Genomic DNA, 23,221 nt, shown 5'->3' with positions numbered 1-23,221 from the left:
GTCGTCGGATTTTGTGACCGCTAGTAATCTGTTAAGCAATAAAAGATATTACCAAAGTATTTACATACCTGCATACATATAGCAGATCAGGGTAGATAACTTTTGAAACAAAAATATTGTAGGATGATACCTATAAAAAAGGAATTGAATACGACAAAGATATAAGATAGAGTGTAAGGTAGAGTCGGGAATAGGAGTTTTTCAAATTGGTGAATTAGAATGATTTATTTTGTATATAGTATTTTATTTTTAGTTTTGTTTATAGATAAGTAGTTTAAGTTTGTATATATGTATAATATGAAAGTGAAAGTGCCTAATAATTACTTTCCGAATGTGGGTGTAGTTTAATTGGATTAAAGGTTTTTATTTGCCAATAATGTAGGTATGTAGAACAAATATGATGGTAATAATATTTTGCTAGCAGCCTCGATACATTTCCGAAAACTGACCTCTTCATATCCCAAAAACACTGTAATTTTTTGAAGCCAGTTAAAAATATATTATGTAGCACTGTTCGAGTTTTTAAGCAAGGACCAGATGAATCATTCATCTAATTAACTCGGGTCGTGACTGAATGAAATGGCTAGGCCAATAAAGTAAGAAATCGCAAAGGAATTAATTGTTCACGTAGGTACAGTATATTTTTACGACTGCCTCGTTGGTCTAGTCGTCGGGCCGAAATCGCTTTGTGGGTTTTCTTAAGCTTTCGCAAAGCAGCCCGTAGTCCAACTTCCAGTTGGTGATTGAGTCACCCGTGCATCGGAGAGCGCGTAAATGTCGATCCTGCGCCTGATCTCTTTCCGGTCGTATCGGATTGCCATCCCATTGGGCTATGAGAGTAATGGAATAGTGAGTGCACCTGTGTCTGCGCAAATGCTCGTGCACTATAATATGTCCTGCGCAGCTGGCTGATCTCGTTAAATGAGAACCGCCGCCGTGGCCGAAATCGGCCGTGGACGCCATTATTATATTTTTTTATATAATTTTATTTATATATCTTACACGTAAACTTTATCTTAGTATAATAAGCCGTCCCCAATAGCTAATCTTACCAGCCATTGGTGCACCATGCTGGAAAACGTACCTACGAGACTTTGGCGACCAACTGGTGGCAGTATAACCACCCCAGAAAAGCAAGTGCTCAGAGCTGGGCTGCAGTATCGCCGAAGATTGCTGGGGAGTTTGTTGACCCACTTCTTCTTCCCAGCAAAAACACATAGAAAGTGGTACGGGTAGGCGTTTTGGGGATTGTCTATTGTAAATTCCTGACGTTCAATAAGTGCTGTCTTGCAGCTAAGTTTGAATAAATGGGTTTTGATTTTGTTAAACTTAGACTTTGTCTGGCAATGGATGTTTTTTGTATGTGAAGACGATGATGCTTGTTGTTATGCATGCCAATGCACTTAATATATTTCGTACTATGTACACTTTATAACTAAGTAGTCAAAACTTTGAAAGATTTAAGAAAAAAATTGGTAAAAAAAAAATGCTGCTAGTTTTTATAGAAAAGCTCTTCGTGGTCGTTTAAGGTTAAGAATGATAGTTAGTTTTTGGTGCTACATTTCCGTAAGGTTGTAAAATACTACTGAGCTGTTTTTACCCGTGGAAACTTCTGCCTGTATCCAGATAAAATGTAGCATATGTTACATGGGAATAGCTTGGTGTAGCTTTCCAACAGAATTTTCCAAATCGGTTGAGTTCCAAAGTCTTTGAACGAAAAATCTTTATTATATTAGTATGTGTGTCAGATTGAAGTTATAGTTAGAGAGCAAAATAGACTTGTTTGATTGACTAAATTAGTGTCCGCTACTGCCATTCTAGAAACCAAACTGTAATGATTCCACAGGATATTATTTTGCCATTTCCCCTTATTTACATTTCAGGGTTCATTGATATCAATAGGAAATAATGATGGACCAAGGTCACTACCCTGTGGAACTCCAAAACCTGAGTTGTATCACTATTCTTAATCTCTATTTGGACTAATTGGTATTTGGATCTATCGTTTCAATAATAATCTGCGTAGTTTTGGTAGTGAACCTTATTTCTAGAGCCTACAATTTTTAATATAGGGTCATATAATACGGTATCAAAAGCTTTTGATAAGTCTGAGAAGACTGTCAAGACTTGCTTTCCATCGGCGAGTTTTAGGACCGAAATTCGGTGTTTGACGGGTGAAATTGCTTACAACACCACCGAGATTCGGCATTCAACTTAATGGCAAGTTACACAATAAGGACTTTAAAAACATATTCTAGTATAATTGTTAAATGCTCGTTTTAGCTCGTTTACAAGAGTGAAAATAATTACTTTTGCTTCAGGTGAAAATATTTCTTTTGGGCCCTTAGAAATTGTCTCCTATGAAAGCTGGCCACCTCTTAAAAGGTTTTCTTAATACTTAAACATATTACGAGGATATAAAAATAAATATTTCTATTTCAATCGAAAAACTTTTAATCAACAATATCACACCATATCACAATTTGAAGTTCATCTGCTATTGCTGCAGTTGAATTAATGTTGCACTTCTTCGAGCTCCTTCTCGTACTTGTGTGTGTACTTGCCCTCGGGGTCGTACTTGGCCTTCAGCTTCTGCCAGTCTGCATTCTTGTGCTTGATCAGGTGAGCGATGACGCGGCGGGTTCCCTCCTTCTGCTTGTCAGTACACTTGGCGCAACCGTTCTCCAGGGCTTCTCTGATGTGTTCTGTAACAAGGAACTTCAGTTAACAACCTGTACCAATGAGGCTATAGAATTGGGGTATTCTATAATTATATTATGTGTGTGTATTTGAGGATTTCAGTGTTTGTCTACTGGTGTCGACGTAAAATGTGCACTGATCTTTAATTATTTTAATCACTCTACAAATGCGCATACAAAAATTGTATTGCAGTTCTTGGTAATGTAGCTGGAGAAAAGAATTTATGTAAGACTCATAACAACCCTTAGCCTAAATTAATTGAAGTCACTTTCAGTTATCCAGGGATACTAAATATCGACTCACCCTTGAGTTCCTTGGCGTCGGGAGCGCACTTGCCCTCATCGAGCAGGCACTTGATGTATGGCACCAGCAGCCGGTCGTTGCTGAGGATCTCGTCCAGGTCTACGTTGTCGTACTTAGTGGTGTAAGTACCGCCATCAGGGCGCGCGAGCACCATGCCGGCCAGCGCCACCACACACAGCACGATAGCAGACTTCATGTTGAAGCTGCGGAAATATTCACACACAGTGAGAACACTAGCACTCCAGTTCGAAGAATAATATATTTGAAAACAAAATTATTGATAATCGATTACAATTGCAAAGTGTGATTAATTCACCAAATTATAATACCTGTTTGTTAGAGAGACGTTACTTCACTGATCGGATCCTGGGCGATTTATAACTGGTTGCAGCTTTGCCTGCACTTATATACGTTAGACTTTTGAGGCAAAAACTCTGTGCGTATTATGTGTACGAATGAGTAATCATAACACCTCATGATTCTTATCAGTGTAGTTGAGTGAGGAAAATTACATGATCTCGCGGTGTCATTGAACATCAATAATATTTTATTTTCCGAAACATAGCGAAACTTTTCAGTATTTAGAAAGTTATTAAAAGCTTATCCTTACGAGCATCAGAGAGTACGAGAATTTTTTGACCGTCGGATGTTTTAACCATCGTTTAATCGATAAATGTTTCTTTAATTTTTTTTTTTATATAGTAACGTGTATAAGTTAGATCCCTTTGAAACAAAATAAAATTGCAGTGGTATGGAACCGATTGAGAGAGAAATTGAATATAGAAAAAAATATAGCGGATGATTTGGAAAATAAAAGAAGAAAATGCATAGAAATTGTTGAATAGTAAGTCGTGGTTTCTTTGTTGGTAAAAAACCAATCTCTCGAGAGAGGGTGTGGGTTCGATTAAAGGTTAGGCAAGTACCAATGCAACTTTTCTAAGTTTGTACGTACTTTCTAAGTATATCTTAGACACCAATGGCTGATAAAACGGTTAAGGAAAACATGTTGAGGAAACCTGGCCTGTTAAGTCTGAAATCACCAACCCGCATTGAGCAAACGTGGTGATTTATGCTCAATTCTTCTTCGTGTGAGAGGAGGCCTGTGCCCTGCAGTAGGGCAATAAAAAGGCTGTAACATAACATAGAAATTGTTCACGTACTGTCAGTTCTTTGTATTTAATTATAGTCCTAACAAATATCATTCTGTCCAAGTAGATAATCTTCCCAGACCATGGTGCACCTTGCCGAAAAACGTATTTGGCTTGACGACCGACTGGTGGCGGCTGCTCCGCAAAATCTCCGAAGTTAAAGTTAGAATTTGTCTAGCAGTGGACATTTTTTGGTTGTGAAATGACGCTTGTTGTTATACATGGCAATATACACTTAATATAATGCGTAGGTACCATGTACCAATTAGTATTGAGTTAGAGTACCAATACACTGCAGATATTTTAGGGGGCAGACAATTTGATCGGGAGCTTGATAAGTAGTAGATTATTATTTATTTTATGCTGAGCGCTGTCCCTTTCACGCATGAGTGGCCCAACTGCAGTGTTTTTTTTCTTTTTATGTTAATTGTTTGTTTTGTCCCTTATTTATTTGTTTATTGTTTCTTGCGTCATTTGTGTGTTGAATTAATGTATTTTCTTTCTTTCTTTCTAGATGTACTAGAGTCTTCTATGACAAAGATCAGGTATTTGACTGGTATCAGGCTGACTTCTCAAACATTCAGGATATTCTAAAAGTCCACAAGTTTATTTAATACTAGCTAGCAGCCGGGATAACTTCTGCAATGGTGTAGCTTTACAACAGTGAACATTTTTCAAATCCGTTTAGTTTCAGAGCCTTTAAGTAATAAACGGATAAAATATATTTTTTTATTACATTAGAATGGATTGACGTTATAAAGAGCAAAATAAACTTGTTTGATTGACTAAATTAGTGTCGGCTTCTGCTACGCCTAACGCACATTAGCATGTGTACAGACTGAATAAAATGTAAGTAGTTGTCATCCTCCGAGCCTTTTTCCCAACTATGTTGGGGTCGGCTTCCAGTCTAACCGGATTCAGCTGAGTACCAGTGCTTTACAAGAAGCGACTGCCTATCTGACCTCCTCAACCCAGTTACCCGGGCAACCCGATACCCCTTGGTTAGACTGGTGTCAGACTTACTGGCTTCTGACTACCCGTAACGACCGTCAAGGATGTTCAATGACAGCCGGGACCTACAGTTTAACGTGCCATCCGAAACACAGTCAATGGTGTCTAAGATTTACTTAGAAAGTACATACAAACTTAGAAAAGTTGCATTGGTACTTGCCTGACCTGGAATCGAACCCGCGCCCTCATACTCGAGAGGTTGGTTCTTTGCCCACTAGGCCACCACGACTTGATGTGTGATGAAATGTAAGTAGTTGTAAACGCGCGTTATCAAAACGCGCGTTGTGAGCTTGTGATCTGAACATAGCCTATATGATGCCTATATGTAACCAAATTGTCATTGTTTTCTATTGGATAGCGTGTTGTCAACCAAAACTCCGAGATTTTGGAGGCATTTTGTTTCAAGGATCCCAGGACAGTTACAAAAAATACTGACTAATTACTTACATTGATGTGCATATTTACCGAGGTTAGTTTTTTGTTATGAACATTGCGAACATCAAATTTTGAGTTGATTTTATTCAATAGTTTTACAAAATGATCTTATTATAGGGAAATATTAAAACTAAGTATCAAAATATTCATCCGCATCGCTGTCAGCTGGGATCGTGCCCAAAAGGCTGGCTGCATTGCCACGCTGGATGGCAATGCATATCCTTTGACCGAAGTATAGGCCAGCCCTTTGGTCACGAGTGGACTCCACTAATCGCTTACTAATTTCTCGAAAAAGTCTGTGGGCACTTGGGCCCCATGGTCCCAGCGTGCAGTGTCGTCGGCGTAGGATAGTTTGGATAGTTTGTGGTAGTGAACCTATTATTTTTCATTTCAGGGATCATTTATATCAATAGGGTATAGTGATACACCAAGGGAACTACCTTGTGGAACTCCAAAACTTAGGATTTTGTCATAATTACTTATCTTAGTCTTACATTTGGACTCATTACCATCTAACGTTTAAATAATATCTTCGTGCAATTTTAGTTGTATACTAGTATTCCTAGATCGTCTAATTTTTAGTACAGGGCCATATAATATGGTGTCAAAAGCTTTTGATAAGTCTGAGAAACTGTCAAGATCTGGTTTCTATCACCGAGTTGATGGACCAAAATTAAATGTTCGCCGGTTGACATTACTTGCACTGAGTAAGATTGAGAGGTGAGATTCCGTTTTCAACTTTATGGCAAGCTATAGAATATGGGCGTTAAAAACGTACTCTAGGACGATTTTTTTATGGTTTTTGTAGCTCGTTTACACAGGAGTGAAAATAATTACTTTCGCTATACGTAAAATATATATTTTGGGGGCTCGTTAAAATTGTCTATTGTTAGGCCTATATCTATCTATCTTCAGATATAAGCATTATACATAAGTGTATATGAAAAGAAAAATTCATTTTTTCTCGAAAAACTTTTAATCAACAATATCACATCATATCACAATTTGAAGTTCATCTACTATTGCTGCAGTTGAATTAATGTTGCACTTCTTCGAGCTCCTTCTCGTACTTGTGTGTGTACTTGCCCTCGGGGTCGTACTTGGCCTTCAGCTTCTGCCAGTCTGCATTCTTGTGCTTGATCAGGTGAGCGATGACGCGGCGGGTTCCCTCCTTCTGCTTGTCAGTGCACTTGGCGCAACCGTTCTCCAGGGCTTCCCTGATGTGTTCTGGAAAAGGGAACTTCAGTTAACAACCTGTACCCATTGGCCTCAAGGCAACAACAATACCTCTAGCATATTTTGTAATAATACGAAAAGGTATTTCAGAATCCCAATGCTTGTCTATTTTTGTGGACATTAAATGTGCACTGATCTTTAAGCCTTTTAATCACGGTACAAATGCGCATATAAAATAATTGCAGTTCTTGGTTATATAGCACAGGAAAAATCTCTGTGTGACTCATATCAACTCTCAGCTTAAATCAATTGAGGTTACTTTCATTTGTGGGGCCATATAGGAACACAATTATTGACTTACCCTTGAGTTCCTTGGCATCGGGAGCACACTTGCCCTCATCGAGCAAGCACTTGATGTAAGGTATCAGCAGCCGGTCGTTGGCGAGGATCTCGTCCAGGTCTACGTTATCGTACTTAGTGGTATAAGTACCACCATCAGGGCGCGCGAGCACCATGCCAGCCAGCGCCACCACACATAGCACGATAGCAGAGTTCATGTTGATGCTGCGGAAATATTCACACACAGTGAGAACACTAGCACACTAGTTCGAAGAATAAAATATTTGAAATCGATTAAAATAGCAAAGTGCGATTAATTCACTAAATTATAATACCTGTTTGTTAGAGAGACGTCACTTCACTGATCGGATCCTGGGCGATCTATAACTGGTTGCAGACTTGCCTGCATTTATATACGTAAACTTATGGGGCAAAAAGTTTGGACGTATTTTGTTTAGGTACGACTAATTATAATGCATTTGTTTTTTTTTCATTTGTAGATACTTGTTTTGCTTTTATGAAAGATTCGTTTTCATGTTTGATTTGTAATTTTGATAGGGTCATTATGACATTGTGAGTTTAAAATATTTGTTCTACAACGTCGTCATTTGGAACGGATCTCAAAAATAGGTCAATTATAATTTCTAATTCGTTCAGATTCACAGGCATTTTTGGGCTTAATAATAAATTGTTTGTCAGTACTTGTTAGTTATAGTCAACCAACATTTACACCACGGTTTACACCATAAACCGCTTTAACAGTCTACATACTACTTTACATAAAAATATTTCTTTGTAATGGAAAATCACGATCGCGCTAAAAATAATAATTATACTTCACATATAAAAAAAGTATCGAAAATATTAGTAGTGAAAATAAAACAACTAATCAGATTCAACTAGTTCATAATGTTATGTTTTAATTGGTCCGGTCATGCAGGTTTTGAAGCGAGGAAAAAGTTCAAAAGAACGAGTTTTTATTTTAAATAGGTAATCGGCTGAGAAAAAACACTATTAACCTAATTATAATATGGTAGCTAGCTATTCGTTTGGACTACTGGTGGACAAAGGCATCCCCATAGGTTCTTCAACTTGCTCGATCTTCAGTAACCTATAACCACTGCTTCCCGGCGACCTTGGCCTGATTTTATACGGTAGGTAATTTAATTTAAATAAGATAATGTGGTATTTGAAGCATCCAGGTATAGTCCCGTTGATTCCATCATATAGCTTCATAAAGTACTCGTGGTCAAAGGCGAAGAATAAAAAAAAGAAGATTCGACCATAAAAAAATAATTATTAAACTTTGGACAATTGTTATTATGGAAATATTTCATCAAAAAAAACGTAATGTTTTGGTGGTTGAAGATGGAATGTATGCTTGGAGCCGTTATAAAGCCAAATATTGTAATGACAATAATTAAATAGGTACTCACGTGTATAAAAACACGTTTTTCAGTACACGTGTGAAAAATTATAATTCATTTGTAGCTCTTTGCTATTAAGTTAATCGTTACATTATGTATTGTTACTATTTGTGTCTATAGCTCGCACTTTTCTTAAAAGTTGATGGTTAAAATGCATGACAACATGCGAAGTAAAAATAGTCTGATAGTTATTTTAATGACATTGATAATTTTGCATTTTTTCCTTCCTTAATTTTGGGCTTCTCGTATCATTTAACACTATTTTCACGTTAGTCACACGTTAACCGTAGATCTAAATCAGTAAAGAAATATGAAAAAGACCCATTCCAATGTTAATTAATAACAATGTAAAAGTGTTAAAATTTTTTTGACACGCAGGTAGTTAGTCTCAATGTAAGGTTCTGATCTAATAAAATAATTATCCTGCGAAACAGATCCATCAGTGAAGTACCAACTACAAGTAACTTGTTTTTCCCGACCTATTTTGTTTGTAAATAAGAAAATTGAAGGCTACGCCAAAGCGTATTAACGTGTAAAGTCAGTATTGTGGTTTTCCTATAAATAGAAGCCAAATAATACTACTTTGCAAAATAATAGATTAATAACTTTACCATAAAAAAACCAGGGCTAAGGTAACGGGTATGTAGGTAAATACGGATAGTACATATGTGGCACATTAATCAGTTTCAGATTCCTCAAATCCTAAATATATGAAGATATCTTTCGGGTTGTCTTTTTCTCACGAAAAGTGCGATCGAAGTTAACGATGACTCTTCCTAGTCTAGTGACAATATTCATTATGTATTAATATAATTAAGAGGCATAGGTACCTTGAGTATGTGACTACGTAAACATTTTTTCCCTCTAAACTATAATAGTACGAGTATATAAGTGCGTACAAAGTCGTCTGTGTTGTAGATCACGCATCGCATCTGTTCAGTGTATTAACTTCTCTCAAACGCAAAGGTATTGTCACTTGATTTATTTGCCCTTTTGTAGATAATTTGTTTTTATTTTTATTAGAACACATTGTCTAGTCTTCCTTGTGTGTTAGTCTATCTGTATTGTAAGGGATTATGGGATTAAACATATTATGTAGGTAACTATTTGTTTATCAGATGTCAACCTAAAAATATTGCTGCCTAATTTAACATTACCTAATCAATGAAGCCCCCATTCGTTTATTCTTGACATTTCTTGTTAAGAACTAGGTATTTGTGGCAATGATTTGACTGAAGCCTGTAAAAATTAGATTTGGAAAGAAATACCTCTAGATGAATTAGTTTCATAAAATTTTGATGGTCCAAGCTCTTTCGGAAAGGGTCTTTTGCTATGGTTTAGCAGCAACCTTACTTACTTACTTTTAGCTTATAGTCTGCTTCGGGGGTATTTTCAGTGTTAAAACTAAATACAAAATTATTGCAGCATCAACATGAACTCCTTGATCGTATTCTGCGTGTTGTCTCTGGCCGCTTTGACCATCGCGCGTCCTGACGGCGCCACATACACGGACAAGTATGACAACGTAGACCTGGACGAGATCCTCGGCAACCGTCGCCTGATGGTGCCGTACATCAAGTGTATGCTCGACCAGGGCAAGTGCGCCCCCGACGCCAAGGAACTCAAGGGTAAGTTTCCTATGCAATCAAGCCAAGAATTGTAGAGTACTAGAAGACCAGTTTATTCAAATTCCCATAAATAACCAGTAGCAATTCTCAAAACCCACTAATCATAGGTTATGAATATTTAACTACAGCAAGATTTAATTATACGTTAATCATTGTTTCCTACAATAGTGAACTTGTAAACAGAATTTGCATAACGGCAGTTTGTTGTAGGCACTTGACACTATGATTCATGGTGTTATACCTAATTGCGCATATTCAAAAGTATTGTGTAAACTTCCATTGAGTTTTAAATGATAAGCTTACGCCCAGGCTTCACCCACGTCCCGAGATAACTGCTTCCCGTAGCCGGATGGTTACAAAACCTAGCTTATGTACTTTTCCGGGGTCTAAGCTACCTCCCCTCAAATTTTTTGACTTAAACCTTTCAGTCATTCTTGGATATAAGTAATGTGACTAACACGACTTTCTTTTATTTTTATAAGATTAAAATAATGAAGGCCTGGTCTAATTCTTCTTTCTTTCGCAGAACACATCAAGGAAGCTCTCGAGAACGAGTGCGGCAAATGTACCGAGGCCCAGAAGAAGGGAACCCGCCGCGTCATCGGTCATCTGATCAACCACGAGGCTGACTTCTGGAACGAGCTGACTGCCAAGTACGACCCTGAGAGGAAGTACACCACCAAGTACGAGAAGGAGCTCAAAGAAGTCAAGGCTTAAGTGATATACGATTGTCAATTGTTTAGTATCGAGTCAAATGTGATGTGATATTAGTTGGTTAATAAAAACAGTTTTCAGTTACTCCTGTTGTAACTTGGAGACAATATTTATTAATATTTTGTAGTTTTCTTACCTATCCTTAAACAACATTGGAACTGATTGTGGTAAGGCATTAAATGCACTGATTTATTGAGATCGACTATATTCCTGTGATGAATATAATGACTAAAATGAATTACAGGGAGATTAAAAAATACTTTAGTCCCGTTTTTCAAATCAAACATAGGTAGAAAAAAGCTAAATATATTTATAAAAGTGTTTTAGTAGTTAAGCACTAAAATGCGCGTAACCAAACAAAAAATAACGACGTACATACGCACACTATTATCTACGAGGTTTTTGTCTTGTTTTTTTATGAATGCTAATGAATACATACTGCCTTATTAAGCTAGTTAATTATCATTGTTGTTACTTATATCATAATGCTTGGTAAAGTTTTATTCATTATCTTGACAATTGTTTAGACAATATTCACATTCGTTGCTAGGTGTAAAAATTTGAGAGAACATACATACTTTTGGTGGCTCAGATATGATTGGAATAAAGGCTATTTATAAAGATGTCAAGTTAAGATTAAAATGATTAAGAAGTAAAATAAAATGTAATGCCAGTTGCTTTGATGTTTCTCAAAGCTACTGTTTAGGCTGGTAGTCAAGTTAAAGAAGTTCTCTAAAATGGTCGCAAGAAATGTGTGTGAACAATTTTGATGGAGTATTGCCATAAGGTTGCATAGCGTTAGGTACGTTCGGTGAAAATATTGGTTCTAACCTAAGATCGTTTCCTAGCTTCAAGAAACAAATGAAGCAGTCTAACCTGATAGCGAGAAACCGTGATCAGAATTTGACGAGGACTTGATAAACACCATATTTATTTGTAGTTAGAAAATCATAGAAAGAAGTTCCTGCTGACGGCACCCACGTGCCGTGGAAGGGAATGTTAGAATGTTGCTCACTGAAACCTTACCGTTTTCTTTTGCATATGGTGTTAGCCTTTAAGAAATTGTTACACGTGCTTTTATATGTATTACTCAGGTTTGTGAAAATGTAATGTGAAAACAATTTTTGGCTGACCTTAATAAATTAATTAATAAACCTAACCCTTGCTTCTTTTTTAGCCCAACATGTTATATGATGCTACACATTGCTTCAAACAATCTAGCAGCAAAAATATGACTTTGTTTCGGTAGATACGATAATTCAAGATCAGCTCTTCGATAAGCTATAATTAGCCACAGATGATACATGCCGTGCATCATATTAACCGATGACTTCGTGACGTCACAATTAGCAGAGTCATGGTCAAGTCAGAGTTGCCTAACCCTAGACTCAGTGATGCGCTTCACATTGATGCAATGACGTCTATAAACTGGCTGCATGCAGGTTTTATATGAGTTGTCTTTGGGAAAGATTTTTGTAATTTATTATACCTAAGTATTTGAAATAGGTGGTGATCTAATATTGGTATTTTCCTTATAGGAAAGTGAATCAATAATCTAGAATATCCGAACTATGTATATTCTAAAAACGTCTCCTAAAGTTTAGATCTCTTCAAATAAAAAGTTGTAGGTCCATTAAAGTCGACCTTAGTAGTCTAAAAAAACGCCTTAAAATGCCGTCATGTTTTATTAATTTTTATGTATAACATGATCTATTAAATACTATAAAAATATCATACGATAACGGTCAGAAATAAATGAGCGCATCATTTATTTCTGACCCCATAAAATTATCACAAATAACATTGCCTGCCTATTTATAATACAGAATCACTCTAAGCATGCATGCAGAAATTAGGTTAATATTTTACTGAGAGTCATTGTGAATTGCAAGATATATAAGCAACATGTGCCTTATACTATGATTATGACAAACTTTTGTAAAGGGACATCTTCAAATGACTGCTCCCGATGAGAACAGAGTATCCATGTGACACGCGGAGCCATAAATCCATTAGTCATAAGAGTAGGTACATATCAGTACATAATATACTCCGTCCGTGTTCTTTCTAGTTCTTTTACTATACGTTTAGGTTCCAGTGCTTTTACTATACGTTTAGGTTCCAGTGCTTTGGTAACATGTTAAACATTTCAGCAAATGACTTGATGACGGTTGTGACTTCAGCGAGAGGAACTTTTGTGTTGATGTTTCTTCTGGACCCGGGACCGTGTTACCTCTTTCAGTCAATGCCGCCTATATAGCAGACTTAGGCTATAAGGGCCACCAGCGAATAGTTCCATTAACACATCGGCCTTCGTTAAAGAAGTTTCCCACTGTGTCATTCATCACTATACGCACTTTTTGTAACATAAAAAGATAATTAAATAAAACTTATTTATGAAACGACATCCCGAGGCTAAAGCGCGGACCATTAGTTGTTCACAAGACTACATATAACAATTGACGTCAGAATCTTAGAATCGGTATTGTTAATAACGGCCAAACAAATTAACATCGCTTGATTTATTACTCCATGGAAAGTTAGGAATGTACCTCTACAAGGAATCATTACAATTTAAGCTTTGATAGTAGTTCTACGTAATATTGAGGAATTTTATGACGTTGAAGAATATGAAAATTGATGTTAGGTACTTTTATTATTATTTAATTACAGGAAATAATTACGAAGAATTTAATTGTTTCCTACCTTTTTTAATTTACTACTTTAGCCTACATGCGATTCTCGAAATCTGTAGAGATGATAATATTTGTAAAAAGAAAGTTTATTTTCAAGCCTATCAAATCTTTTTCTTTAATCAATTATGTTTTAACTCTAACCTAACATATTCTAGGGCAGCAGTGGTTACAAGTAAATAAAACAATAATAAAAATCGGGTCAATTTTTCACACATCATCATCATCAGCCTATCGCAGTCCATTGCTCGACATAGGCTTTTCCAAGTCCACGATACTGAGATCGATTTTCGGCTTCTCATTTTTCAGTTTTTCACACACGGTCGGTAAAGCCTCGTATATTTTTTGGGCATAAACGTGGTATTGGAAGAGGATGATCAAAGAAACGATGGATGGATTGCCTGAAACTCGATATGGTTACAAAGACTGTTACTTGCCAGATGATGGCTAATAGGAGAAAACATGCTGCGCCGACCACAGATAAAATTGGGGTAAGGGCAGAACGGCAGGCGTACTGATAAGCTTGTGTTTCGGGTGCTATCACAACAGATAAACTGCTTAAACTAACATTTATCTATAAATAGTAGGTATTAAAACATCCAAACCACGGCTAACAAACATGCTCCTAACATGCATGTTGACCAGGAATCGAACCGGTGACTACTGTATAAAGGAGACCTATATTTTGGTCTATGTAAGTAGGATTACTAGCTACCTAATTAATATGTGACCATATAGTCAACTTATTTGTTATGTAGCTGAGACGTCAATTTTCCTAGAAGCATATTTATATAACCTCGAATAAGCAATGATTGACCGAGAAAATTAATAAGATGACAAGGTAATAAGACTTGCAGGCATTGAAGATTTCTTGGAATTTACCTCAACAAAACTTCAACAATTTTAAACAAAACTTAATTTTCATCATCCTTCTAGCCTTTTTCCCAACTATGTTGGGGTCGGCTTCCAGTCTAACCGGATGTAGCTGGGTACCAGTGCTTTACAAGGAGCGACTGCCCTATCTGACCCCCTCAACCCAGTTACCAGGGCAATTAACTTAATTTTATTAAAACCTTAAGTATGAAGACAAACGGAATTTAATCTGCTCTCTTATGATACCTGACCAGTATATTTATTCAAAAGTATCATTATTAGACATGTATTAATAACTCCAAAGCTGGAACTGAAAGGTAAAAAAATCATAGACATTGGTCCCTAGTGAAAACACGCATCACATCAATTATAAATTACACTAGTGTGTGTGTCCCTATTAGTGTGAGGTTTCTAAGCCTATTCACGTGCGTAGTTTTTGTCGCATTAACCATAAGTTTAATGGTATATAAATGCGGACAAATCCGATGGATGTTGTAGATCACCAACAGTATCTGTTCAGTGAAGTTACGTCTCTAACAAACAGGTGGTTATTGTTTTATATTATTAATATATTCATATTTACTAACTGTTTAGTGTAGTTAATTGTGAGGGTTAAAGTGTGTTGATAAATATCCAAATGTATACCCAATACATAGAATATACTGAAGTACCTAGTTGTTCAAATGTTTCTAGATATTTTGGAGATACAAGCTTGCAGAAACAACTCACCATGATTAAGCCCTAAGCTATTCGATTGCTTATTAATCATGTTTAAATTATGTCGTTACAGCATCATCATGAACTCCTTGATCGTATTCTGCGTGTTGTCTCTGGCCGCTTTGACCATCGCGCGTCCTGACGGCGCCACATACACCGACAAGTATGACAACGTAGACCTGGACGAGATCCTCGGCAACCGTCGGCTGATGGTGCCTTACATCAAGTGTATGCTCGACCAGGGCAAGTGCGCCCCCGACGCCAAGGAACTCAAGGGTAAGTGTTAAAACACCATCAGAATTCTAAGAGTCCTCATCATTACCAGTCAAGTCAGTTACAGTTCATAGTCTTAGTTATTAGTTTATCCTGTACCTGGTTCAATGTTGGAGATAGGCCTCCTTATCTCAAACTTTTTAGTTTAAATTAAAGTCAAAGATTTTAAACATGTAAATAACCGGAATGCCCCAAAGAAGCTTCATCGCACCATTTGTCTGCAACCGAAAGTTTCTTATTCTTATAATTTGCTGTCTGAGCAATAGAAACTTCAGAATGCAATTCAGTTTTTCAACTGTTCATTAATTTTGGTATACTCTTCTTTACAGAACACATCAAGGAAGCTCTCGAGAACGAGTGCGGCAAATGTACCGAGGCCCAGAAGAAGGGAACCCGCCGCGTCATCGGTCACCTGATCAACCACGAGGCTGACTTCTGGAACGAGCTGACTGCCAAGTACGACCCTGAGAGGAAGTACACCACCAAGTACGAGAAGGAGCTCAAAGAAGTCAAAGCTTAAGTGATCACTGACGACTGTTTAGTTTCAATTCGATATCCAATATTGTGATTTTAGTATGTAAATAAAAAGCGGTTATCAAGACTTCTTGTATTTTACTTATTATTTTAAAGTTATATGTGTGCAAAAATCAACTACCTATAAATTAAATTTAAACGTATACTCTATCATATAAACTCTAAAATACTGATTGTTTGAAAACAACGGATCTCAAATACAATTACTTGAAAAATTATACATTCGTAAAAACTGCCTAAAACTGTTGTTTTCAAAACTATCTGAGAAGCAAAAACAATGAGAAAAAACACTGTTGCCTACTTTAATTTTTTAGGGCTATAGAAAACAAGGCCACAAGAACCCGTAACATTTTAATGGTTATTTTTAATGGATATATTAGGAATCTTTATTTGAGACCACCTACGAATCGAATAAGAATCCAGACAAATACAGAGCATACATGTCATACATTGCTGTACCTAAGTACCTACTATTACTCCGTTAGATGGCTATTTGGTAGAGCTGATGGTGGGATTTATTATCAAAAAATCTAATGTAAAATGTAAAAGTAGGCAAGTAGATAGAAATAATAGGTAGTAGAATAGCTTATAATAATCATACGTGTGTCGACTTAGTAAAAAATGATTTCTCATATCCGTTGTCGTGTTCCGGCGATTCCGCGGGACACCACGCACTGCAACACGAGACCGCCTGTTCGTGTCAAAATATATTTTTCAGTTGTTCTTATTTTTTGTATGTATCATTTTATTATATGCATTATAATATTTTCTATGGGCCTTAGCAGCCTGAAATAAAGTAATAAATATATATCAGCAATCATTAAATCAAGGTAAGCTGAAAAAGTTCTATCAAAAGTAACTTGACACCCTGACTCTAATAGTAAAGTAAACAAAAACTTATAAAACACGCACGTAAAAAAGGTACAGTTCACAAGTAATTACACTGTGTAAACAACATAATAACTATTAATAACAAGTCATATTTATCATTACTTTGCGAACAAAAACTTGATCACTAGCGCCAGAAATTAACGCGGATCAAAGATCAAATTACGTACGTAGATAAATAATGCTATGATTATTTATTTTGTACTAGCGTTTGCCTGCAGTTTTACTTCTGTACATTGCTGATTTGGTGTCAAATTCCAAATAAACAAAAGCAGATCCGTATTATTCATCCCCCTACCCTTATTTCATAACTATGTTGGGGTCGGCTTCCAGTCTAATAGGATGTAGCTGAGTACCAGTGCTTTACAAGGAGCGACTGCCCTATCTGACCCCCTCAACCCAGTTACCCGGGCAACCCAATACCCCTTGGTTAGACTGGTGTCAGACTTGCTGGCTTCTGACTACCCGTAACGACTGCCAAGGATGTCCAATGACAGCCTTATTATTGTTATCCTATAATAATATGCACTTAATAATATTGTCTACGCTGCAAACCACTTACCTACCTATGTAACCTTTCCAATTCAATTAGAAAAACGTTAGATTTATAATAAATCATCAGTTTTTTTTCATTTTGTGGAATCAAGGAAATGCCGCATAAACGAACCGCCGCATAATAGAACGAATCTTCTATTTAGTATGCGAAAAATGTTTAATGTAATCATGATTACATTATAGTCCAGGTTTCCTCGAGATATTTTCCTACACCTTTCACCACCTTTTCCTTCACCATCTGAGAGTACATACAAACTTATAAAAGTTGCATTGGTACTTCACTGACCTGAAACAGAACACACTTATACTCGAGAGGTTGGTTCTTTACCCACTAGGACACCACGACTTCGACGTTTAATGTTATAAAATAAAGCAAATGTCAGTAATAATTAGATCATCCAGTGGAAAAAGACAAGAAGACATTTTGTGGTTTTAAGATCGATGGGTAAAAAACTGTTGATGTTATGATTTGAAACGAAACTAATGGAAATACCAACAATCTTGGAAACACAGAAACTCGTTCATAATTTTTATTACAAATTTTATTTTTTACTGTTCTAGTTACTGGAGAAAAAATATTTTATGAATGGTAATAATGATTGTTCTTAATGATCATTATAACTTGTGGTGTACGTCCGTAGATTATAATTTGATTGAGTTTTTATTATTTAGATTAGGAAGTGTTGTGGTTTTAAATTATGATTACCAACAGTAGACAACATAACATTCAATTATATGAAACTGTGGCGTATTCAATTATAACCAATTAACAGCCCAATTAGTGGTTGGGCAACAAGAACCTTTATTAAAGACATACCAATACGTACACGAGGTGATTTTTTTTAAAGAGAATATGTAGCCCTAGAAGAACGAGGGGTATTAGGTACAGACGCCAGCATACTTTTATTTGTAAGAAACTCTTATTTATAAGATACTCTTATTTGTAAAAAAATATATGTTAAACCTTATACATAGGTTTTTATTGAAGATGAAAATCCATTAAAGGAAAAAATTGTGGTGTTTTAAAATAAGGAAGACGATGAAAAAGGTACATGGGAGAAGGATCGGGCAAATGAAGAAGTTCCTATAGATTGGATTAAACTACAAGGAACAGCTATGTAGGAAATAATATAAGTCAACGCTTGACTGACCATTGTTGACTGTCGCTAAAAGATGTGCCTATTTACTTTTTTAAAACCTGCTTTACAAGTAAAGGTGAACGGCCAAATGAGCGACTACCTTGAACCTCGGGCCTTGTAGTTGGAAGCACAGACAATGTTTATGAATGACCTAGGTTCGGTTCCTGAGTCGAGATATCCAGAATTTGTAGTGTTTATGTATATCTACGAACTAAGCATCTTCTAGTTTGCTTTGACGATGTATCGTTAAGATTTTGGTTGTTATGCCACGTACGGCCATTGTAACAATTCACATTTCATAGATTTTAACAGAATAGATTAAATCTACAATTATTGCTTTAAAATCATGTACTTAATTAACAATTAAAATTGCACTTAACTGCATTCAGTTTATTGTTAATATTTTTATCATAAAGTTGGTTTCTTAAAAGTTATCTGCATATAAAAACAAACAAACGTCGTCATATTATAGGAAACTAACTGAATAATCAAGTGTTCCTAGATTCGATATTGATTTATTCAAATTCTGTATCTATAGAAAATCCCAAGAAACGAGTAACTATTTATGTTTGTGACGTAGATACTCAAGATCTGAGAAAAATAAACCTGTTGTCTCGGGATATGGGACCAATGTCCTAGACAGTATATAAAAAACCATTGATCGGGCCATAGTCCATAAGTCGTGTGGTCAGCAACGAGTGATCTTGTCAACACATTTCTTTTTTGAAAAAAAAGTAAGTGAACAAAATATTTTCACCTTTTATTCGTGAATTTTAATTTCTTTTAAACTTGATTTTATTTCAAAATAGAGTTATTAAAATAAACTCAATTTTTAACTGTATTTATTAGTAAAGTTATCGAGCTTTTTATGTATTAAAATAACTATCGAATACTGCGGTTAGTGACTTCTAAAATCTATAATTAGCTTTATTCGGTTACGTTCAAAAGTTCGCTGTCCGCCCACTGTGACCGCAAACTCCTTTACTTGACATAATGATGGGTATTAGATAATATTATCCACGTTAAAAAAACTATACAAAAAGCTAGCTACTTACGTCGTGATATTTTTTGTTTAAGAAAAGTTTTTGTACTGCAGTTGACCATTTTAACATAGGTAGTGGGCATTTCCCTGTCAAAGATGTCATTAGTCTGAATACTAGTTTTTGTATTCATAATCGAATAGTGTAAAAAGTCTTTCATTTTGAAACTAAAATAGTCCTTTCAAATTAATCAATTAACTTAGTGGTACCCCGACGTGTAAGACTTTTAAAAAGTTTTATTTTTCCCATTTTTTATTTGGCAAAGCAGTTAAGCTGTTTAACTTGTAACTTTAAAAACAACTCAGCTGATTTTGATTAAACGTAGATACGTAGGAGCACCAAAACTATCAATTATTATTTTGTACTCTCAATCATTTTAGGATTAATAAAAAATACTTTCCTTCACAGAATATTCAACATGAAAGCCGTATTCCTATTATGCTTGGTCGTGGTGGCCGTCAGTGCTCGCCCCGAGGCCCAGTACACCAACAAATATGACAATGTCAATTTGGACGAGATCCTAGTAAACAAAAGACTGCTGGTGCCATACATCAAGTGTGCTTTGGACCAGGGCAAGTGCTCACCTGACGGCAGGGAACTTAAATGTAAGTAAACTTTTTGTAGATAGTATATAGCACTTGTCAAATATCTTGGAATAACTTTGCTTTTGAAATTGAATGATTATTTATAAAAAGAAATGTGATTGAAAATGTCAGCACAACACACAACAAATATGAGATTGGAAATGTCGCCAATATAATTTTTGTAGGCATTTGATATACCTAAATGTCGTTAATACCTATTTGAGAAAAACTTGCTTCCATTACATTTGATGAAGTTACCAAATGATCAATGTAACTTAACCAAGATATGTATAAGTCGAATAGCACCCTAGCTACAGCTGTTCTTTAAACCTGTTTTCTATGAAGGATTGTATTTAACGACTGACCAATTATGCCCAATTAACGTAACATAACAGTGTCCATAAATTAATAATAAGGATTTCGACTAATTACTTCAAAACTGCCAGTCATGTTGATCTAAAAACGACAGACGTCATTCATGTAAATAATTGAAAAATCTGAATAAACTTAAGCATTAGAAAAACTTCGTAGTGATCTTTTCCTAGTTCAGTTTGTAAAGAGGCAACTGTCTTTATTATTGAATCGCTTCCTATACACGAAAAGGGCAGAATCAATCGACTACTAATTTTTTGAGAAAGAAAGATCAAAAGTATCTTAGGATGCAATACCATCCCGAGAAAAATCCAGTAGAAATCAATGTCTCAACCTGCATTTCCATTCACAGCTCACATCAGGGAGGCATTAGAGAACTACTGCGCCAAGTGCACTCCAGTCCAGCAAGATGGAACCCGCCGCGTCATCGCTCACCTCATCAACCACGAACCCGACTACTGGAGGCAGCTTTCCGTCAAATACGACCGCGACGGTAAATTCGCCGTCAAATACGAAAAAGAACTCAGAACAATTGCCTAAATTCCAAATTCAAAAAGACTGTTTATTTAATAGTGAATGAATGAATGGGTCATGTTAATAAATAAAAAATATTTCAAAGAGTACTCCATTGTTTTCCTTAACCAATAATTCCTTTACAGGTTATTTTTTTAATACTTGAAAGCAAGTTTAGCATCACCTTCACAAGTTTGCCTTCACTCGACTTCCTTACTGAGGGAATTTTAATATTGTATTTGTTTATATTATAATGTGTTGTGAGAAGCACTTTATAGAGGCCTAGCTTGAATATTGTGAGGTCAAAATGTAGGAAACTGTTAAGATGGGGATAACTATATTCTAGACCTAGTTTACAAGGTTTATGGCTTCTACAGAAGAGTAAAAATACACTTATGTTGTAAAATTAAATTATTGTCAGATCCTTCAATTTGTTGGTCATGGGAAACCTGAATTTATTAAAAAAAGTTTAACACATTTGAAGTGTCTGATTATCTTAGAACCTTAAACCTTGTGTAAACGACGATAAAACAAGTCTTCTCACTAGTCATACACGTCACAACTTCGTGAGTGCGTGAGTTCGTAGCTTAGTAACAATCTTAAGTATAGAGATATGATGGGCTGTTTACACGACAGCCCAGAAGGGTTATCTTTTGATAGACTTTTCTATATACGAACACAGCGACGTAGGTAATTAAATCAGTAGACTATGTGTTCGAAAGCACCACAAAGGATTTTTTTGTCCAAGTAAAGCAATCACTTGAACAGCTTCTTACAGTTGTTTTTTTACAAAAATCCTGACAGGTTTGTACACTTGCTTGCAAATAGTTTGAAGCCTTCATCTTTATTATTATACATATAATCATTAAGAATACCTACACTAGCCATTTTCCCGCGGTTTCACCCGTGCCCCGTGGGAACTACTGCCCGCACCGGTATAAAATATAGAAGAGTGTAGTTTTTTTTCTGAAATTGGTCCGTAGTTAAAGTAGTTTTTGAGTAAATCCATACTAACAAACAGACAAAGTTTTATTTCCTCTTTATAATATTAGTATGGATAAATATGTATAATGTCCAAGTGTTTATATAAGCTACTGCTTTTACATCGAAAACTCTTAGTGTATTTTGATAGCGTGAATAATACTAATATTAGCTTAGAAAAGTAAATAGCCTTCCTTACCTATCAAAAATATTATTGAAATGCTTTACTGACTTTGAAGAGCAGTCGATAAACTGGTGATACTAGTTGATCTATAGTTAAGAGTTGTTTTGTGGTGGGGCGAAACTATAAAGGTAAACAGTAGAATATTTAAGTATTTTCAAATGTTCCCCTGGTTACCAAATAGACCAGTATAATAGGTGCTAAAGCAGTGGGGAAGATTTTAAACAGTTTTTTATAAGAATCAGTGTAAAGCACTTTTTACCGAAAATACTGTTTATTTACACGAAATCACGAAAATTATACTGACGTTGTATAAAACAATCAATAGTGTCAATGTCAATAAGTAAAAGGTTAAGGTGAGGTCTTCCAATCCTGATATCATGGAAATCCAAATTCTACACATGGAGTTCATTGCAAGTTTTCAGAGAGACAATAATTAAAATCCTCTGTAACATACTTATTTGGAGCAAGTTTTATTTTAAATCTTTTATTATTTAAGAGTTTTCAGAACATGCCAGCCCCGTTTAGTAATATATAAGTAAGCCTAACAACTACACAAGATAGGAACTAGGAAATAAATATCAGGATTTTTAGCAAAGTGCTATAGCTAGTAAGTATGTAGTAGCTTAGATTTTGAGCCTAAACACTTCTTAAAAGTTAAGTTTCTAATATGAGTTTTCACTAACCACAGTAATTTTCCACAATACACAATTTGAAATTGAAAAGATTAGTGATAATGTTTGTTAATTACCATCCCGAGCGTTTCAAGGTAAATCAATCACAGTGTCAACTTGCTGACCTCTGCAGCCATGCATAATATAATGAATGCTATGAATCGTGTGACTCAACTATGCTTACCTAACACTGAGAAGAAGTAAACAAAAAGTCGTATTTTTGTCGCAAAGGTGAAACGTATTATAATTTCTTGTATATTATTTGAAATTATGTGTTCTGGACTCGAAGTTCAGACAAAATTTGCTCAAACAGAACGGGATTT

General features: G+C 35.8%; 5 protein-coding genes across 5 annotated transcripts; 3 read left to right on the top strand and 2 right to left on the bottom strand.

The window, feature by feature from the left end:
- Positions 1-2,430: 2,430 nt before the first annotated feature.
- Positions 2,431-3,473, bottom strand: LOC135116611 (allergen Tha p 1-like). The gene is made up of 3 exons (XM_049845150.2): positions 3,333-3,473; positions 3,004-3,206; positions 2,431-2,705 (listed from the first exon to the last, which is right to left on the bottom strand). Exons 2-3 carry the CDS (start codon positions 3,197-3,199, stop codon positions 2,515-2,517), a joined length of 387 nt encoding a protein of 128 aa, XP_049701107.2. The 5' UTR covers positions 3,200-3,206; positions 3,333-3,473; the 3' UTR covers positions 2,431-2,514.
- A 3,081-nt stretch (positions 3,474-6,554) lies between these two features.
- LOC110376409 (allergen Tha p 1) lies at positions 6,555-7,603 on the bottom strand. The gene is made up of 3 exons (XM_021334872.3): positions 7,448-7,603; positions 7,135-7,337; positions 6,555-6,824 (listed from the first exon to the last, which is right to left on the bottom strand). Exons 2-3 carry the CDS (start codon positions 7,328-7,330, stop codon positions 6,634-6,636), a joined length of 387 nt encoding a protein of 128 aa, XP_021190547.1. The 5' UTR covers positions 7,331-7,337; positions 7,448-7,603; the 3' UTR covers positions 6,555-6,633.
- Positions 7,604-9,349: 1,746 nt separating this feature from the next.
- LOC110376406 (allergen Tha p 1) lies at positions 9,350-11,000 on the top strand. Its single transcript, XM_049845145.2, has 3 exons — positions 9,350-9,505; positions 9,965-10,167; positions 10,694-11,000. The coding sequence occupies exons 2-3, from the start codon at positions 9,972-9,974 to the stop codon at positions 10,882-10,884; spliced, it is 387 nt and encodes a 128-aa protein (XP_049701102.2). The 5' UTR covers positions 9,350-9,505; positions 9,965-9,971; the 3' UTR covers positions 10,885-11,000.
- Positions 11,001-14,881: 3,881 nt separating this feature from the next.
- On the top strand, positions 14,882-16,038 carry LOC135116550 (allergen Tha p 1-like). The gene is made up of 3 exons (XM_021334871.3): positions 14,882-14,991; positions 15,238-15,440; positions 15,767-16,038. Exons 1-3 carry the CDS (start codon positions 14,918-14,920, stop codon positions 15,955-15,957), a joined length of 468 nt encoding a protein of 155 aa, XP_021190546.3. The 5' UTR covers positions 14,882-14,917; the 3' UTR covers positions 15,958-16,038.
- Positions 16,039-19,155: 3,117 nt separating this feature from the next.
- On the top strand, positions 19,156-21,144 carry LOC110376410 (allergen Tha p 1). The gene is made up of 3 exons (XM_021334874.3): positions 19,156-19,287; positions 20,002-20,198; positions 20,902-21,144. Exons 2-3 carry the CDS (start codon positions 20,012-20,014, stop codon positions 21,087-21,089), a joined length of 375 nt encoding a protein of 124 aa, XP_021190549.1. The 5' UTR covers positions 19,156-19,287; positions 20,002-20,011; the 3' UTR covers positions 21,090-21,144.
- Positions 21,145-23,221: the final 2,077 nt, after the last annotated feature.

The sequence above is a fragment of the Helicoverpa armigera genome, chromosome 15, assembly GCF_030705265.1.
Source record: "Helicoverpa armigera isolate CAAS_96S chromosome 15, ASM3070526v1, whole genome shotgun sequence".
Classification (NCBI taxonomy): Eukaryota; Metazoa; Arthropoda; class Insecta; order Lepidoptera; family Noctuidae; genus Helicoverpa; species Helicoverpa armigera.
The sequence above is the reverse complement of the archived record's forward strand: the minus strand, read 5'-3'. Positions and strand labels throughout refer to the sequence as shown.